We start from the raw sequence: 17304 nt of genomic DNA on the forward strand, positions 1-17304 counted from the left end.
CCGTCTTCTTTCTAACGAAGTATTCGGTGATTTCCCAGCATAGGCAAGAAGGGAGAAGGAGACATAGGACCAGCCAGGAAGAAATGAACCTGAAAAGGTCAAGTTTAGCAAACGGCTGTGTTGTAAAGGCAGTGAGAGCAAGGAGACTATTTTGATAAATACGCAGAAGTTGACATCAGGTTGTGCCAGTGTCACTTCCTTCGGTTTATACAAAACCACGGCCACCTTCGCCTTATCATCTTAGAATGGTTTCCGTATCCAGCTCCTCTGAAGGATGACGGATAAGAATTTTTATTTCAAAGTTTAACTTCACAAACAATAGGCAACACCTGCTGGTGTTCCTGACCACACTCAGGTTCTCCAATGGAGCAGAACGGGTCATTCCCTAACGTGCTCCTGTGCGGGGCTCCGCACCTACAAGGCATGCCCTGGGCTCAGCCCGGCCTTCTGAACACAGCCTACCAGCCGTGCACCTGCTCGGAAAAGGCTGAACGTGCACGAGTGACTCCTCAAGAACCAGCAGTGCCGAGTCCTGCTCTCGCTCGTCAGTGACACAAGCGCGGCACTCCACGCAAGTGCGCAGATCCAGGACAATCGGTTCTCCTCGGTCTGTAGGTTAAAAGCCCAGTGAGCTCCAGGGTGTTAAAATTTGGTACAGCACAAATGTGCATGTTCCCAAATAGCTATATATATATATTTTTTCCCCCCAGGTCAAATTCACATTAAATATCGCTGGTGCCCCCGGAGCTGCTCTGCAGGGGAAAGCCTAGTTTGAAGACCACCCGGTTCTGTCCCCAAATGGACCAGTCCCACCCCATCTCCAAGGTGGGGATGACACCAAGGTAGCCCCCTGCAGACATAATTGCACTTTTTCGGCTCACATCTCCTTCTCAGGTTCAGACACGGTGGCTCTGGTTGGAAATGAAGGACACGGATAATCCAACCTCATCCCATTAATGGAGCCGCTCCTCTCCAACATTTCACAACGTGTCTGTGTCCCTCCTCTTCAGAAATGAGACTTGCCCTCTGGGTGTCAGATTATCTGCTGGTGAAAAGCGGGGGCTTTGGAATCAGCCCGTGCCACCGCCAGTCAGGTGACTTCTGACCAGTCACATCAACCCCCGCTCCCCACAATGGCCCTTGTCTCCTTATCTGCAAAGTGGGGTGATGCTCTCAGTCTAGGCCACAGCTGTTGGGATAATTCAATAGGACCCAAAGCAAATACCCACAACACTAGCATAGTGTCTGGCAACAAAGAAGGGGTTGGTTTTATCATTATAAACTTGAGAAAGCGTAACTAGGTTTTTTCTCTACTTACTTGCAAGAAGGAATCCTTTTTAAGTTTGTACAACTTTTTTTAAAGACTTTTTTAAAAGATTTCATTTACTTCTTTATTTGAGGGAGTCGGAGAGAGTGTGTGCACACACTGGAGCTCGAGTGCAGGGAGGGGCAGAGGGAGAGCGGGCAGCTCGAGCAGACCCCGCAACGAGCATGGAGCCTGACGTGGGGCTCGATGTCATGACCCGGAGCTCATGACATGAGCCGGAACCAAGAGTCAGCTGCTCAACTGACAGCCACCAGGCATCCCTTTTTAAAGATTTTATGGTTAGGTAATCTTTACACCCAACATGGAGCTTGAACCCATGACCCCGAGATCAAGAGTTGTACGCTCCACTGGCCAAGCCGGCCGCACAGCCCAAGTTTGGAGAACTTACTATAAAGGGTTCATGCAGGAAGATGATCTCTTGGAAAGAAGAGTAACTGGCCTCCTAGAAAGGAACAGGAAAGCTTTCCAAGTACCGAGGACTTGGGGAGAACACGTTTAGATTAGAACGAGCTGAGTCTGGTGAGTGGCCTTGGCTACAGCGGACCCGCGCCAGAGTGCTCGGGACTGTGTGCCACTGCCCGGCCCAGGGCCCCCGCCACGGGCAGTTTGCTTCTCTGGAAATGGGAAGAGCCGCCCGGGCCAGAGGTCAGGGCCCAGCACATGGGTTAACAGTCATCATGTCGTTACAGCAGGGTAAGATCCGTTCATTCACTCACTCCCCCATCGATTCATTAACTCGTTGGGAGTGTTTGTCCAAGACCCCGTGCAGGACACTGTGCTTCCGAACTGAACAGGTCCCAGTGTCTGCCCTTGGGGGGGCGAGCCCTCACCTGCAGCCCCAGGTCCGTCTTAACTCACTTCCTCTCCCAGCTGGCCTCTTGTACAAGGCATCGAATGTCCTCTGTGAATCAAGAGGCATGGACCAGGTGATTCTGGGTGGGGGAACTGTTAAGATTTACGGCCTAGGGGCGCCTGGGTGGCTCAGTGGGTTAAAGCCTCTGCCTTCGTCTCAGGTCATGATCCCAGGGTCCTGGGATCGAGCCCCGCATCGGGCTCTCTGCTCAGCAGGGAGCCTGCTTCCTCCTCTCTCTGCCTGCCTCTCTGCCTACTTGTAATCTCTGTCTGTGAAATAAATAAATAAAATATTTTAATTAAAAAAAAAAGATTTACGGTCTAACAGAGATATTTTAACAGTAACCAGCACATTATTAATAATCATGCAGGAAAAACTGACATCAACAGGACTGGCCTGCCTCTGACGGTCTTCGGACATCACAACATAACTTACTCCCAGCCATGCAGCTGGCTTCTCCTGCATGATTCTGCCCGCTCCCTGCAATTGGGAAGAGAAGGGAGTGACCCCCACATGGCAGTAGGGGCAGCCACTGGGGGAGGCGCTGACAAGGAACATAACTCTGCTCAGCAGTTAGAACCACCCCTCCCTGGGGGATTCCCAAGCGGACCGCATAGTTGGAGCGGGGCATCCGAGATCCGGTACCAAAGCTGGCAGAGCCCCAGCCTCATTCTCAGAAGCTGCAGTGTCACCCCCACACACAGACCCCAAGTGGCTCCTCAGACCCCACGCCTCCCTCTCCGTGCCAGTCCACTGAGCCCAGCACAGCCCCAGACCGAGGCAGCCAGTCCTTGTTCCTGCCTCCCCGCAAGCTGGAGTGCTCCCCTCGACCTAGGACCCCCACACTGCCCATCTGGGCCCCGGGCAGGGAACGCACTGGCCACAGATGGGGCTGTGGCCAAGTCCGAATCTTGGCTCTGGCCCTGCAGCTCTGTCGTCTCAACGAGCCCGCCCCGGGTCTCAGTGCCCTCGTCCGCACAGTGGGTGCCTGAGACCACTCACGAGAACATCACTGAAACGACTGCACAAGGTCACGGACAGCAAGTGTGACGGTCAAGTACCCGCCCCAAGGCAGAACTTCACGCACACCCGCTCCTTCCTCCCCCCACCAGCAATGGGGGGGGAGGGTACGCATTTCCACAAGACTTAGAAAAGCTGAATCCACAGAGGGGTGACTTTATGAAGTTGTGAGGCCAGGTCCCACAAGGCGGGCAGGGCACTGAGTGACCCAGGGCCACACCTCCACAAGGAGGCCCCGTCCCTCCAGCTCCCCCACCCCACGCCACAGGGTGCTGGCCCCTCTGTCCTTCGGTCTCCCTGGAAAAAGCACCTTCCCGCTCTTACTCCCTCTCTCCCAGCTCAGCTCACTTTCCCAGGGGCATTCACTCCCGACACGCCGGGAGGCCGGGACCACTGCTCAGGTCTTCCTAAATTCCTCTCCTCTCAGTCCTCGATCTTCTGCTTCCAGAGGCTCGACCCCCTTCTGCTGCTCCAGGAAAAGCCCAACCTAACCAACTGTTGCAAAGAAAACGTGAGAGCACCAATCCTGCCTTCAGAGAATGAGAATTCACCAGTCTTGACACGAGCGAATGCCACCAAGTCTCAGCAAAGGAAAGGCACTCCAAGAAATGGACACCTGCGCTTGTGTCCTGACCAACACCCTGACGGACAGTTAATGGTAGAGGCAGTCTGCTAATGATTAAAGTCGGGGTAGTGACTATGTTACAGAATACAGCTAAGAACCACCCGTGTGACTCTCCACACGTCTTTCAAATCCTACTGACTGACAGTACTGAGCCAGATGGGGACCCCGGGACCCCCTACCTCCCAGCTGTGCGGGGCTGTGACTACTTCCCGTCTGCGAGGCAGGCAGAGCTGGGAGCGCCCACCCTTGCTGGCAGGTGGGGTTAGATGTGACGATGCACGTGAAGGGCTCGCATCCCGTCTGGCGGACGCGGGTGCTGGAGAAGTGGGGGTGCCCGGCGTGAGTTCCCGCCTCTGGCCCACACCACACTGCTCGTCGTGGCCGGCTCACCGAGGAACCAAGGAGTGAAGAGCTTAGGAACGAGGGCACAAGGAGGGGCCACCCTCTGCTCTGCCCCTCCGGCTGGCGTTTCCGGCTCTCGGGAGGCAGGCCTCTGCTTCACGTCCAGATGCTGGTGGCTCCCGTCCTGCCCTGTTTCCAGCATCACCAGGGCCCTCTCTCTGCCGGCGCCCAAGTTACAGCTACTCAGACATCAAACTCGGGGCTGCATCCCGTCCCTTGCTTTCCCTGGTGCCCACAGTGAAAGGGATGGTCACGTGCACCTGCCGCCTGCAGACCCCCGGGGGCCGCTGCTCCGTGTGCGCACAGCTGGGCCCTGCATCACACCCACCGGCCAACCACGGCCTCCGTCGAGGGGCCAGGAACACCCCCTGAGGAGGGACCCCTGAGACACACCGGCTCCCCCCGACCCCGAGCCCTGCCTCGCCGTGACGCCTGCCGTAAGTTTTCGGAGCAGAGACCAGACCGCCCTCAGCCGCGCTGCCATCCCGACGGCGTCGGGGCTGGAGGCGCGCGCAGCCCGGGCCTCCGCAGAGCTGTTGATCAATAAAACCGAGCTCCTCGGAGGATGCGCGTGACATCCGTAAACCCGTGAGTGTCGAAACATGGCAAGGAAACCCTGCGCTCCTCCCGTCAGAGGACGAAAGGCGGGTGATGGATGGCAGCCTGATGGCGGGAGGAGAAATCAAGCACACGGGGGCGGTTCTGCGGCCGGACTCGGGCCCCTCCACCCCGCCGGCGCTCCCGCCGTAAATACTGACTTGCGTTCCGGGCGGGAAAGCATAAATCTGTGCCTGGAAAGGGAGAAAGAAAAGGGCTCTGAAGCCTGCCAGGTAAATCTGAAACTTCAGGGTCCACGGTCCCAAGTGTGCCGCCTCATGCCCTCCTCTCCCTCGATGTAACTGGGAGCCTCCAGGACACTGAGATGAAAGACAGAGGACCCGAGCGCCCCCGCCGCAGACCTTCCCCCCACTGGGGACTCGGGGAGCGAGGTCAGCATTGGGCACCAAAGTCTTGCGTCCAACGATGACACTCCTTCTTCAGCCCAAGGAGGGAGATGATGTGAGGCCGGATGTTCTGAACATGATGGGCTTCTGGAATGGGTTCTCGCACACAGTATGTGCCCATAAGTCTTAGTTGTTGACACCTTCGTGGGACAGCTGTGTGGCTCCCGTCAGAAAATGCCTCACACACTGGTACAGTGTCTGGAATATACCACGTGCTCCTAAGAGCCAGCTAACCATTACTTGTGTCTTCATCTCGATGGGCTGATTCCGCTCTCTGCTCGCAGCGCTCAGCCTTTGTTTTCACTCTTCCTGACCTCTACCACGCCAAGACCACAGGCCTGACAAGTCGTGGGGCAAGGTGATCTTTCTGGAGCTCACTGAAGCCGAGGCCTGTTTATACCCCATGTGGCCAACCACACGTCCTGGCGGACCGGTGCCGGTTTCCACTCCGGACGTGTGGTGGGGGCATTAGGGAGACCTGACCAACTGCTGGGGACCGGGCAGAGCTGGCTAGAACGCGGTGACCCAGGCGCAGACGTGATGGTGTTCTGCAGGCTCCCCTTGGGCGCAGCAGGGACAGACACAAGGATGCTGACGTCTGGTGTCCATTAGAGCACAGCGTCGCCTTGGCTGGGGCTCCGAGCATCACAGTTTGGGAAGCAGAAAGACCACGCGGGGACACAGAACGCAGCTCGGGAGGGCACCGGCCTGCTGAGCCCACAGGGCCAGTTCCTGCCCCGCTCATAATGGAGATGCCTGCCGACAGCCCGGAGCAGCCCTCTCGGAGCACGAGCTCTGTGTGCTTGACTTCTGCTCGGCCTCGTGCTCTGCACCTTTTGAGCTAGTCCTCCCCTCCAGAGCGGTAGAACGCGATCCCCAGCGGAAGCTCACAGAATCAAAGAAAAACCAAGGCGCATGGATAGAAGCAGAGACGGACTCCAGCTGGCTTTTAAATTTCATTGATTTCTTTTCCTCCGGCCCAACATTTAAAAGACTGCTAATTCTCATGCATGCGGTAGTGGGGACGTTCCAGAACTCACCCGAGTAATGATGCTGACGGCGTGCTGGGCGGTGGGTCCGCACCGCCCCAGAAGCGCACTGGACTCCAGAGAAGTCCAGTGGACTCCAGGGAAGGCGCAGTCTTCCCCCGCCCATACGTGACCTGTTTTCACCCGCCCCCCCTTGCACGGGGAAAGTGTCTTCACCCTGCCTAAGTGGACCTCAGAGCCAGGCGCGGTGCTGAGCACTTGCTGTAGGATCTCATCAAATAGCGAGAGCAAGGCAGCCCTGTGGACCCCAGAGCGCAAGCCTCCGCCTGCGATCACAGGGATCTCCACGAGGAGACGTGCCAAGGCCTGGGGGGCTCTCCCCACCAGGTCCTTTCTGCTTTCTTCCTAGCTGCTGCCCAGGAGCCCAGACATTCCCGGGACAGCTCGGGCCAGCAGAGGCAGACACAAGCCATCTGCAGAGCCCATAAATCATGCCCCTGGTGCGCAGGGGCCTCTGGCTTTTCCGGGATGATAAACTCCCACCGTCTGACAAGCCATGGTAATTGGGTACAAGGCTTTCCTTCTCCACCACACAGCTGGGGGCCAAAGGCGACCATACATCAAAACATTCCTTTTCTCCTCTTAGCCAGGCACTTTCCCGCCCATGACCTTCCAACTTAGTCTGGTTCTGGGGACACAAATGTGCCTTTGTCAAAGGGCCTGGCATGACATCGCAGAGATCCTGGCGGAAGCTGGGCCCCCCAGCACCTCAGTGCGGCAGGGGCTACTGTGCCCTGCTCTCCTGGCCACAGGTCCTCTGACTTTAGCTAAGTCCCTTCTTTCATCTGGGCCTTGGTTTCTCCTTCCGTAAAAGGTTTTAGGTAGGATGACTTCTAAAGACAATGTTTTTAGAAAAACTGATATTCCTCCACAAGGCACAGTCGCTTTTACAATAACCCTTCATTTAACGTTTTTAAAATCCAGCGTCCTGGTGGCTGACCCTTGTTCCAGTCTGTGGAAGAGAAGACAAAGGAGGACACAGGTAGTCTAGGCACAGGGCGTCTTGATCGAATTGGAAGATGGTTCTCAAACCTTGAACCCTAGGGTTTCGGGGCCACAGTGCTACTCTTGGGGCACAGCAGTTGAATCTGTCAAGCTGTAGGGGACCGAGGCCAAAGGGGATCCTTGAAAGCACTGATAATGGAAAACAATTTTGGGATGTGTTGAGGAAAGTCACTTAAATAGGTGTCCCCACGAGTTACATAAAACCACACCAGGGCAACCATCAAAATATTTTCCCCGGAGAAGCCTTGGGACAAACACGTTCCGGTTGTTGAAGCCATCGTTAGCTGTTCGGACTGAACTGCATGGTCACAATGTATTTTAAGCACCTTCCCCTCCTTGGACCAACAGCGAGTGAGGATAGGATTGCATTGCCCTGGTGGTACAGACTGGGGAATCAGCCAAACTGCGTTCTCTCACTCATGAACGTCATAAATGTTTCCCGAGCTTGGCGTCTGCGTCAGGCACCACGTGAGGCACTGGGGCTCTGCGCTGATGGGGACGGACGGGGCCCCTGCCCCCACACCGTGCCTGTGCGGGTCTGCAGGAGCAGGAGAGCAAGAGGAGGCCGTGAAGGCCTGTAACAGGGCACCAGGCTCCCTGGTGCTCGGCGAGCTTGGGGGGCCTCCCTGAGGGAGTGACTCTATCTGGAGACTGAGGAATGAGCAGCAGCCGCCCTGCTGCGGGGTGGGGGGCTCAGGCAGTGAGAAGAGCATGCGTGACCCAGGTTTCTATTGCTGCGTAACAAACGCACAGTCTTGGTGCCTTAACTAGCACGTTCATCGTCTCAGTTTCTGTGGAGGGGGACTCTGAGTGCTGCTCAGCCGGGTTCTCTGCTGGGGTCTCGGAGGGCAGCAATCCAGGAGACAGCTGGGCTGTGTTCTCATCCAGAGGCTGGACCGAGGAGGAATCTGCTTCTGAGCTCATTCAGGCTGGGGCAGAACTCCCTCCTGTGCTCTGGTTTCCCACTGGCTAGAGGCTGCCCACGTGGGCCTCTCCGACGTGGCAGCTTACTCGTCATGCCAGTGAGGAGACCCCCTCTCCAGCCCACTCCGAGTCCTAGGTCATGGAACGTCATTGCAGGAATGACCCGTCCTCACCTCTGTCCTCTTCTGTGGGTCCTGCTCCCACTCAAGGGGAGAGGGTTACATGAGGTGTGGACGCCAGGGCAGGGAGACCACTGGGAGTCCCTCCCCTCAGTGTGCGGGTGAAGCTGGCGGAGGTGTGGAAGGCAGCAGGCATGACGGGACAGAGGGACGACGCTGGGCAGCCAGGCAGGGTGGGAAACAGCGAAGGTTCTCGGCAGCAGAAGACACCATAACGTTTGTTTTAAAAAGACAACCACTTCGGTAGGCCTCGAATACAAACATCTCTCCGAGGGGGGTTGCTTTCAAGGGGGTGTCAACATTAGTCGGCTCCAGGAAGGGAGCGCGTGGCTCGGGGGGCAGGAGTTGGGGGACCTGGGCTCCTTTTGAATTCTGAACCATACGAAGGTATTGCAGGCAAGAAATAAATTCGTTCATTTTATGTTGAGCAATCCCCACGGCAGCGGTATGGAGAAGGGGCCAGGAAGAAAGCAGGGTAGCTTCGAGGACGGATTAGTGCCAAAGAAGGAACGCGACCTCCGTGATCCAAACCCTGGAGAAGTAAGACCCAGCATCTCTCCAGTATTAGAGCTTTTTCCTCTCCAATTTCCTGAGCCCACTGCCTTGTTTCTTAGCTTCCCTCTGCCCTTACAGACACGGTCTAAAGAGCTCTCAGATGTCAAGGCCTTGGCGGTCCCTAAAAGAAAGGCCACGGGTCCCCAGCAGGTAGAGCCCACCTCCTTTTCATCGTTCCAATACAAAGTGCTAATTTCTCTTTCTCTAACGCATTTGGTGGTCACTTCAAACAAACTCTTCAAAGTGATTGCATTAGACCAAAAAAAAAAAAGGAAAAGAGAAGAAAAAACCCCCAACATTAACTACAGAATCCTGATGGGTTATGATTGTATTACTTTTCCCTGAACGCTATTCCCTGCTTCCTTTTTGTGCTCCAAATTACCAATTCTAGTCCCTGTGTAGCTAAATAATAATAATTACCATATAAATGAATATGCATATGTGTCATTTTTCTCCCTAAAAGCAAGAAAGCCTGTTTATTTTGGATGAGGGTTTGTTTTGTTTCCAAACAACCAAAGCACATAATTAGGAGCCTCACCTCTTGCTCTTGAAATCCTGTCTCCACCGGGAAGAGATGAAAAAGGTACCGGATGCCCCTTGAAGCTCAGAAGAAATTTTCAAACAAATTAAAGGAGGTCCTTCTCTGCTCCGCAGGTAACAATGGCTTGGACGGGATCAGAATCAGAATGTGAGGCCAGAAGGGGCTTCAAAGCTCAAAGCCAAGCTTGTCCTTCTGCGGATGGGAGACCTGAGGCCTCTTGGAGCGAAGCCCTCCCTGGAGGGTCCCTGTGCGCCGGTGAGACAAGAACAGAGTGGCCAAATCACGACTCCGTGTTTGCCTTTCTGTTCTGGGACTCGCTGAGGGACCTCGAGCAGGACACGCCAGCTCCGCAAGTCTTAGATTCTGCACCCCTCAATGATGTGAGGGCAGTGCCTGCTCCAGTGGGCTGGGGTCAAGATGAATGAGGTCACGGATGCGGCCCTTAGCCCTACACACCCACCAGTGGTCACCATCGAGGGGAGGACGACGGCAGCCTCGAGGCTGAGGGCCCTGAGCCCTGCAGTGTGGTGCAGTGAGCAAGGAGCCAGACCAGGTGCCCCGAGTCCTTGGAGACCAGACATCTAACCACCATCATCGGCAGAGTAATGATGATGCTCACTAATCTCATTATACATACTAAACAAATAGAATTAAATCAACCAGGAGTACTAATTATAAGGAACAATAGAGTCATACAGTACAATACAACCAATAACAATATCACTTACAACATAACTAACTCATGACACTAATAATATTATCACCATGTCGATGGTGGTGGTAGCTGCCGGCAAGGACCGGGGCTGCCTGGTCTCACACTGGTCACACCACAGGGACACTGTCCAAACAGCCGAGTGCCAAACTTTTAGGTAAGTTCAGGAAGGTTTATAGTCAGTAAATGCATGTTTCAGAAACTATTCTAGGTCACCAAAGGCAAGTTTGGGAGGTCTCGCTGAAATCACAGAGAGAACCACCATCTTTACCCCAGAAACCAGGATTTGGTGACTCACAGAGATTTTCAGAAATTCCATGACCAAACCAGCCCAGTCCAGATGGATCCTGTGTGTGGATCCAGTGCCTGGATCTCTGAGGCACGAGTTCCGGGCAGTTTCTCTCCCCTGTGAGAGGCACCAATGACCCAACTGCACGCGTCCACGCCTCTGAACTTCAGGTTGAACGTTTCTGCACCAGAAACATGCGGTCATTTATGAAAATCGCTTACACGAAATAACACCGTTCTGTCTGTCTAAGGTTCGGTCACGGGAGGATGGGTAATGCGTGGCCCGAAGCCAAGCGAGGTTCTGAGTCGAGAGCTGGGTCCCCCACCTGCCTGCTGGATCTGTCACCTTTCTTGTCCCTGCGGTCATCTGGGCTGCGGCCCTGCGCCTCTCCTGCGCCGCGGCGGCCAGGGAAGGCCAACGCTTGGCCTGTGAGCAGAACAGCCAGGACACGGCCGTTCCGGCTCGAGCTCCTGGATCACGAGGTGGTTTGGTGTCATAAGCATCTTGAAAGGAAATCTGAACTAAGCGTGGGGAGACCCTGCCACCTTTGGTGACACTGAGACGGAGCACGAAGCCACCCCAACTGGGACAGCAACGTGGCCGGGGTATGGCTGCGGCTGGTAAGGAGCCCACGATCTTCAGGGCGGGCGAGACCCCTGGGGCGGGAACTGGAGAGCTACTGTGTTCAGAGCCACGGCCGACGGCTCTGAACCAGGATGGTCCTGGTTCCAGGAACTCCCAGCGTACTGAATTTGCCTCACATGCGAGGAGGGCTGTGTCCCTGTGGTTCTGCCTTTTTTTTTCTTTTTCCTTTTTTTAAGATTTTATTTTTAAGTAATCTCTACACCCAACATGGGGCTCAAACTCAGGACCCTGAGATCAAAAGTCACATGCTCCACTGACTGAACCCGGCAGGTGTTCTGCTTTTAAACGTAGCCCCCAACCTGGTGGCACGTGCAGGTCTGGGTGACTTGGGTACGCTCATACCAAAGGAGTAACACCTGGTATTTGGCCAAATGGGACCAGCGCTGCTCTGAACAGTGGAGAAGCAGCTTAGTGAGGAGAAGAGAAGCAGACCCGAATGCTTCCGGCCTGGCGAGCTGTGGTGCAAGAGTTTAATCTGACTTGGCAAACTCATAATCGATTATGGATTAACGCATAGAGCGTTTTGTACGGGAGAGCGTCGGCCCGGTTCCCGTCGCTTAGGGGGCTCTCGCCTCCCCCTTCATTCCTGACAAGGGATTGTTTCCGCATCTCCCAGATAAAAGAGAGGAAACCTTCAAAAGCGTGGTCGATTGATGGGTCAGTTTTAAGAAGAGTTGGCCAGAGGTTGGTTGAGCTGAGTACGGAAGGGGCCCGAGCCTCATTCTGCCTGTCATCCCCTCCGCCTAAGGCAGTCGCTCCACAGACCACCAGCCCCATCTCTGGAGGCTTCTGGAACAACCTGGCTCTCCAGGCCTGGTTAGTGGCCCTCATGGCCCTTCTCACAGCTGGGCCTGCTTTGGTCATGCAAGGTCATCTCCAACTGTAGATGGTACTCAAGGCCAAGGGACCACCTTGCTCGTGGGGGGCTGAGGCAGAGGACCATCTGGGAGGGTGTCCCACACAGGCTTGGGAGCAGGTAACAAGATTTAAAATGAGCCTGTGGCTCAGTGGTCTTCCTTCTAACACTGCTGGAGGGTAGAAGCTGGCTTTGTGTATGTGTTTGTGGTGGCGGTGGTGGGGTGCGGGTAGGAGGATTTATTTCACCGGGGGTGGGGTGGGAGGGAGATCCTAGACAGAGAGCAGCAGGTTGGCTCCTGGACAGGGACAGGGTCGAGGGAGGGCTGCCCCAGGCCTATTGGGAAGGAGACGTGGAGGCCGGCCTCTGTTGAGATCTAACCCAAGGGGCTGGGGGTGCGAGTGGGAGTTGGATCTGGAGGAATGAGGGCATCCCCCTTTCCGGGCTGGACATGGAGCCTGAGCCCTGCCGCCTCCCTTTCCTCCTGTTGGGCCTTAGTTCCTCCTGGCTCACTGGGGCCATGTGACCCCTGAACCTCACTGCCCCCATCCCAGAGGACAGGCTAGATCAGGTGGGACAGGGGACAGGGAGCCTGGGGTGAGAGTGTGGGGTGGGGGTCCACGGTGAGCAAGGGGGGAGTCGGTTTTTTATTCAGAACTGAAGAGAAAGGGCAGAAGTTTGCATGATCGCGTGGAACTGTCATCGTGGAACTGTCACTTAGAACAGGGGGAGGGATCTGTGGCTCCTGGGCCTAGCCCGGCCTGCTGCCCATTCGAGTAAACAAAGTTTTACCAGAACAAAGTGCACCCGTTCATCTACGCACTGTGACGGCTGCTTTCAAGTTACAGCGGAGCTGAGCAGCTACAACACGAGGCCGCATGGCCTGCAGAGCCCAGGACTGTTACTATCTGGCCTTGACAGAGAACTTTGCACATCCCCGATTTAGAATGGCCGAGGCCCTTTGGGCACTGGCCTGTGCCGGGCGGTGGGAGACCATCGGCTCACTGGGCACATCCCGCAGTCGAAGGAAGACACACCGTCTCGACCAGACTTTGAGACCCAGGCCGCAGCTGCTCCGTGGCTCTCCCGTGATTTAGACTCACGGTGCTGAGGACGGCGCGGACAAAGCCTGCCAGAACGGCTCCTTGTTCCCTAGCACTCCAGAAAGATGCGAGGGGATCTTCCCCAGTTTGGGCCTCTCGAAGAATTTCAAGCAAGAGAGAGAGGGAGAGTGTGTGTGCGGACACTTGGGTGAATATGAGAATAACGCAAGCGCACGAGCTGTGGTTCTGGGCAGGAAGAGGCCTGCAGAGAGAGCTCACCCCCTCACTCCCACCGAGCGCAGCTCTCATTCAGGGACTGCAGGCACGGGGCAGTCCCGCGAGGAACCAGGAAAGTATACAGTAGTAGGTGAATTCGGAAAGAAGACCGGGATTCAAAATACCACCAAGCCAGCACCCCGGCCTGGTCCGACGGTGGGTGACAGGTGAGGACCAAGAGAGCCACGTCCGGCTTGCGCAGCAGGAGAGGGCATTCCTGACAGTCAGATGGTGGGGGAGATCTCCGCGAGTTTTTCTCCTCCGCTTTCTCGTACCCCAGCCTTCCGGCCACTGTGCTGCAGCGGCCACGACACAGGGCGCCCGCAGGTGCCTGCAGGTCTGAGGGGACCAGGAGCAAAGCCCCATTCATTTCTCCTCTCCTTGTGTTGCGGTTCTCCTGCCACGTGGCCGCCATCGCAGGAAGCCTGTGACAGAGCCGGAAATCAAGTCCCAGCTTTCTGGCCAGAGGACCAAAAAGAGGAGAACCATGGAACTGGAAGTTTGCATGGAAATGGCAGAGAGAGCAGCTCATGCAAGCAACCAGATGAAACTGTTTATGGACTCGCGGGCTCCCCCCAGGTTGTGCGTGCAAGGGTGTGACCCCAGACAGCTTTCTAAAGACACCAAGAGACGAAGCAGAGTGCAGACCGCCGCCTGGGCCCCGCTGAGCGGCGCACACAGCGCAGAGCTGCTGATCCCTGCACAGAACCTGCAAAGGCTTCGAAGACAGAAGCGGGAGGGGAACCACAACACAGAGCAGGTGGCTGCAACTTGCAGCCCGAGCCCCAGTGAGTCAGTGGTCTGCGAAGACAATACCAACATCCACCACAGAATTTAAACAAGACCCGGAACCTCACAACAATATGAAAAATGTCCAGTTTACAAAATCATGTAGCACAAGGACATTTGGGAAAATCTCAGCTCATGTGGGAAAAGACCAACTCAGAGGCAGCCAGTTTTGTTTTGTTTTTGTTTCTTAAGCAGGCTCCACGCCCGGTGTGGAGCCCAATGTGGGACTCGAACTCATGACCCTGAGAGCAAGACCTGAGCTGAGATCAAGACTTGGATGCTCAACTGACAGAGGCACCAGGTGCCCCCAGTGAAGTATCTGTATTAAGATCCAATGATAACAATGGAGCTCAAACAAGTAAATGCACAGGCAAATAGACAGTCTCAGAAACAGAAGACAGTGAGAACCAAATGGAATTCTGGAAACTGAGAAACGACGACCCAAACTAAAAGCTCCCTGGATGGGCCCGACAGGAGAACGTAGACGGGAAAGGAAGGCCTCAGTGAGCCTCAAGCTGCTTCCGTGCAATGATCCTGATCCATGGCAGAGGGGAGACAAACAGAGAACGGGGCCCGGCGACCGCGGAGGGAACCACAGAGCGGGCGCTCATGGCCCTGGAGCCTCAGGAGACAGGGGAAAGAACGGCACAGAAACTATTTGAGAAAATAATGGCCAAAAACTGCCCAAGTTTGGAGGAAAATGTAAACTTATAAATCGAAGGAACTCAACAAACCCCCAAAAGAATAAATCCGAAGGAACGCGTGTCGGACAAACGGGGACTAACTGTGCGAACCGAGAACAGTTCCCGAGGACTGCCTGGGTGGGGGTCTGGGTGACCTCCCTGCCGTCAGACCCACGCAGGCCGGAAGGAGGCGGGACCCTGTGAGGTGTGAGGACGGCAAGCTGGGGGTGTAGAGCTCTGAACCCGGGGACAAGCCCCTTCAAGCACGAGGGCAGTAAAGACTTCCCCGGCTGGTTGTTCAGCTCCGTCCAAGGCGAAATCCACGCCCACAGACAATGTCACTGAGATTCAGTTTGTCTGTTCTCTCCTCTTCTGCAAGTTCTGTGCTGGGACCAGACCCCACGCCCTTCACTCTCCCTTTATCTGGTGACGGAGCCCCTCTCTCTGGGAGCCCCTGAGCCGCCGCACACGGGGTTTCTTACCCGCCTGACGCAGTCCTCCTCCTTCAGGCGTTCCTGAATCAGACTGACGAGCAGTGTGCTGGACAGCTTCTAAAGGAAAGACAACGTGCAGAATGAGGGTCCTAACTCGTATACTGAGCCAAAAAGGACACGTAATTGGTAGGCCAGGGGGCTCAGCTGAGCACCGCGGAACTGGCTGCATTGACACGAACTTTCCCCAGTCCCTGGCTGATGTTCAGTGGCCTCTAGAAAGCCCGGGCCCACCTTGTAGGTCCCACCCCTACCCTGAGCCTCATTCTCCACCAACCACCCCTTTGACAGCTCCCCACCACAAGTACACACCGACCTCCACTCTTGCTTAACCTGTGTCTCCACTCAGATGCTCCCCCCACCCCACCTGAGTGACTCTAGGCTCCCTCAGAGCCTTGGCCCAAGAGCCACCACCTGCAGGCAGTCCTCCCTGACCCTCCCCAGGCTAGGCCAGGAGCCGCCATAATCCTTAACAGTGAGTTCCGCTACTACTCCAGCCACAAGGCCTTCCAGGGGTCTGCTCACTTGTCCAATTCCCCAGGAAGTCTCAAAACTCCTGGAAGAAAGGGACCGAGTCTTACTATCTTTGTACCCCAGACAGTGTGCGGGGGTGGGGGGGGTGTGGTGCTCATCTCTTCCCAACTCTGCTCAGAGACCTCATGGTGGTAGCTTGAAATCAGCCGTGGGGGAGTATTTATACCCTGGAGATGGGTGAATGCTGCAAAGACGAGCTGTTTTCCCCAGAGAGCTGGTTGGTAAATGTTGACCAGCACACCTCTGCCCCAGCCTCAAGTCAGTGCCGAGGAAAGAGGATGCCCTTGCCAGCTGATGAGTTAACGAAACGTCATGTTCCTGAATACATTCAATAAATAGTATTAATTCCCTTTGTGCTGGGCACTGTGCCCAGCCACATTATTCGATGTTTATAACTCTGGACAACCTGTACTCCCTTTTCACAGATAGAGAAGGTGAGTCTCAGAGAGGTGAAGCCCACTCCCAACCAGGGAGGGGCAGAGGCCGAACTTAAACCCAAGCAGGGAAGCCAGAGCCCTGCCTCTTCAGCACTGTGCTCTCCCGAGGCCCCGCAGAGGCAGGTGTGGGGGGTGGTGCAGGGAGGAAGTTAAGGATGGTTGACCTTCTGTCTCTCTTCTGAACTTTCTCTGGCCAGAATCAGCATCCCAATTTTCACAACCAAGTCTGATGTTTCTAACAAAACTTCGAATGCCCCGGAGCTGATGCCTGGAAAACCCACTCCCTCGTGTCCCCTTGACCTAAGATCACTAAAAGTTGGTGCTTCCTCACAAACACCCCAGTGCTCGCTCAAAGCAGACTCCCAGGCCAGCCCTGGACAGCACATCCCGAGCTATGTCAGGGCTGACTGGCCCCCAGGAGGGGAGGGTCTCCTGCCAGGGAGGGTCCTAGGGTGTGCACTGGGTTCACACAGAGGTGCCCAGCTCGGGTGGCGAGAAATCTACCTTATGTTCCTTTTTGCAAGCTGGGGAACCCCAGAGTGGGACCATGTAGGCCTGGCAGGGGGTTGGGGGGGGCATTTCCCAAAGTATCCTTAGGGCTAATGGTGACATTTTAGTGACACTGGAGAAAAGCCTAGGTCCTTCATTCTAGAGTCAGCAACTGTGAGGGTTTGGAGACCAGATCCCGCCTCGGGAATGCTGTCATGTCTGCCTGGAGTACCGTCAGAGCACCTAGAGAAACAGAGAACGGGGACACCAGAGCCTCTCCAACAGGCTGTACGCTGCCCAGGCTGGCTTAGAAAGGGTACACGTGCCAGTATGTGCCCACACTTCACGTTGTGTCCCGGCAGTGAGGGTGTCGGGAGTAGACGGTGCCCAACCACTTCTAACCGTGGATGTTTACCCTGCTTCAGCGAGCGGGCATAGGTTGGCTCCCCCACAGAGCAATTCAGAGAGAGGGAACAGGGTGCTGGCGCAGGCAGTGGGGGAACTGTCCCCAAAGGGGTTCAGCTCTGGTGCGCTCGGATCCTCCTGGACCCTCGAGGTAGGGACGCTGAGGCTGCT

The 17304-nt window shown here is 55.6% G+C and overlaps 1 protein-coding gene across 1 annotated transcript in view; it reads right to left on the reverse strand.

Moving 5' to 3' along the window:
* The window catches only part of AK8 (adenylate kinase 8), a gene marked incomplete at both ends in the record, with an annotated part of 115214 nt that overhangs the window by 83565 nt on the left and 14345 nt on the right, over positions 1 to 17304 (reverse strand). Inside the window, one exon of the mRNA XM_080820250.1 lies at positions 15260 to 15328. Within this exon, the coding sequence (XP_080676376.1) occupies positions 15260 to 15328 (69 nt within the window). The remainder of the gene's footprint in view (positions 1 to 15259; positions 15329 to 17304) is intronic.

Source organism: Martes martes, assembly GCF_963455335.1.
Source record: "Martes martes genome assembly, chromosome: 12".
NCBI lineage: Eukaryota > Metazoa > Chordata > Mammalia > Carnivora > Mustelidae > Martes > Martes martes.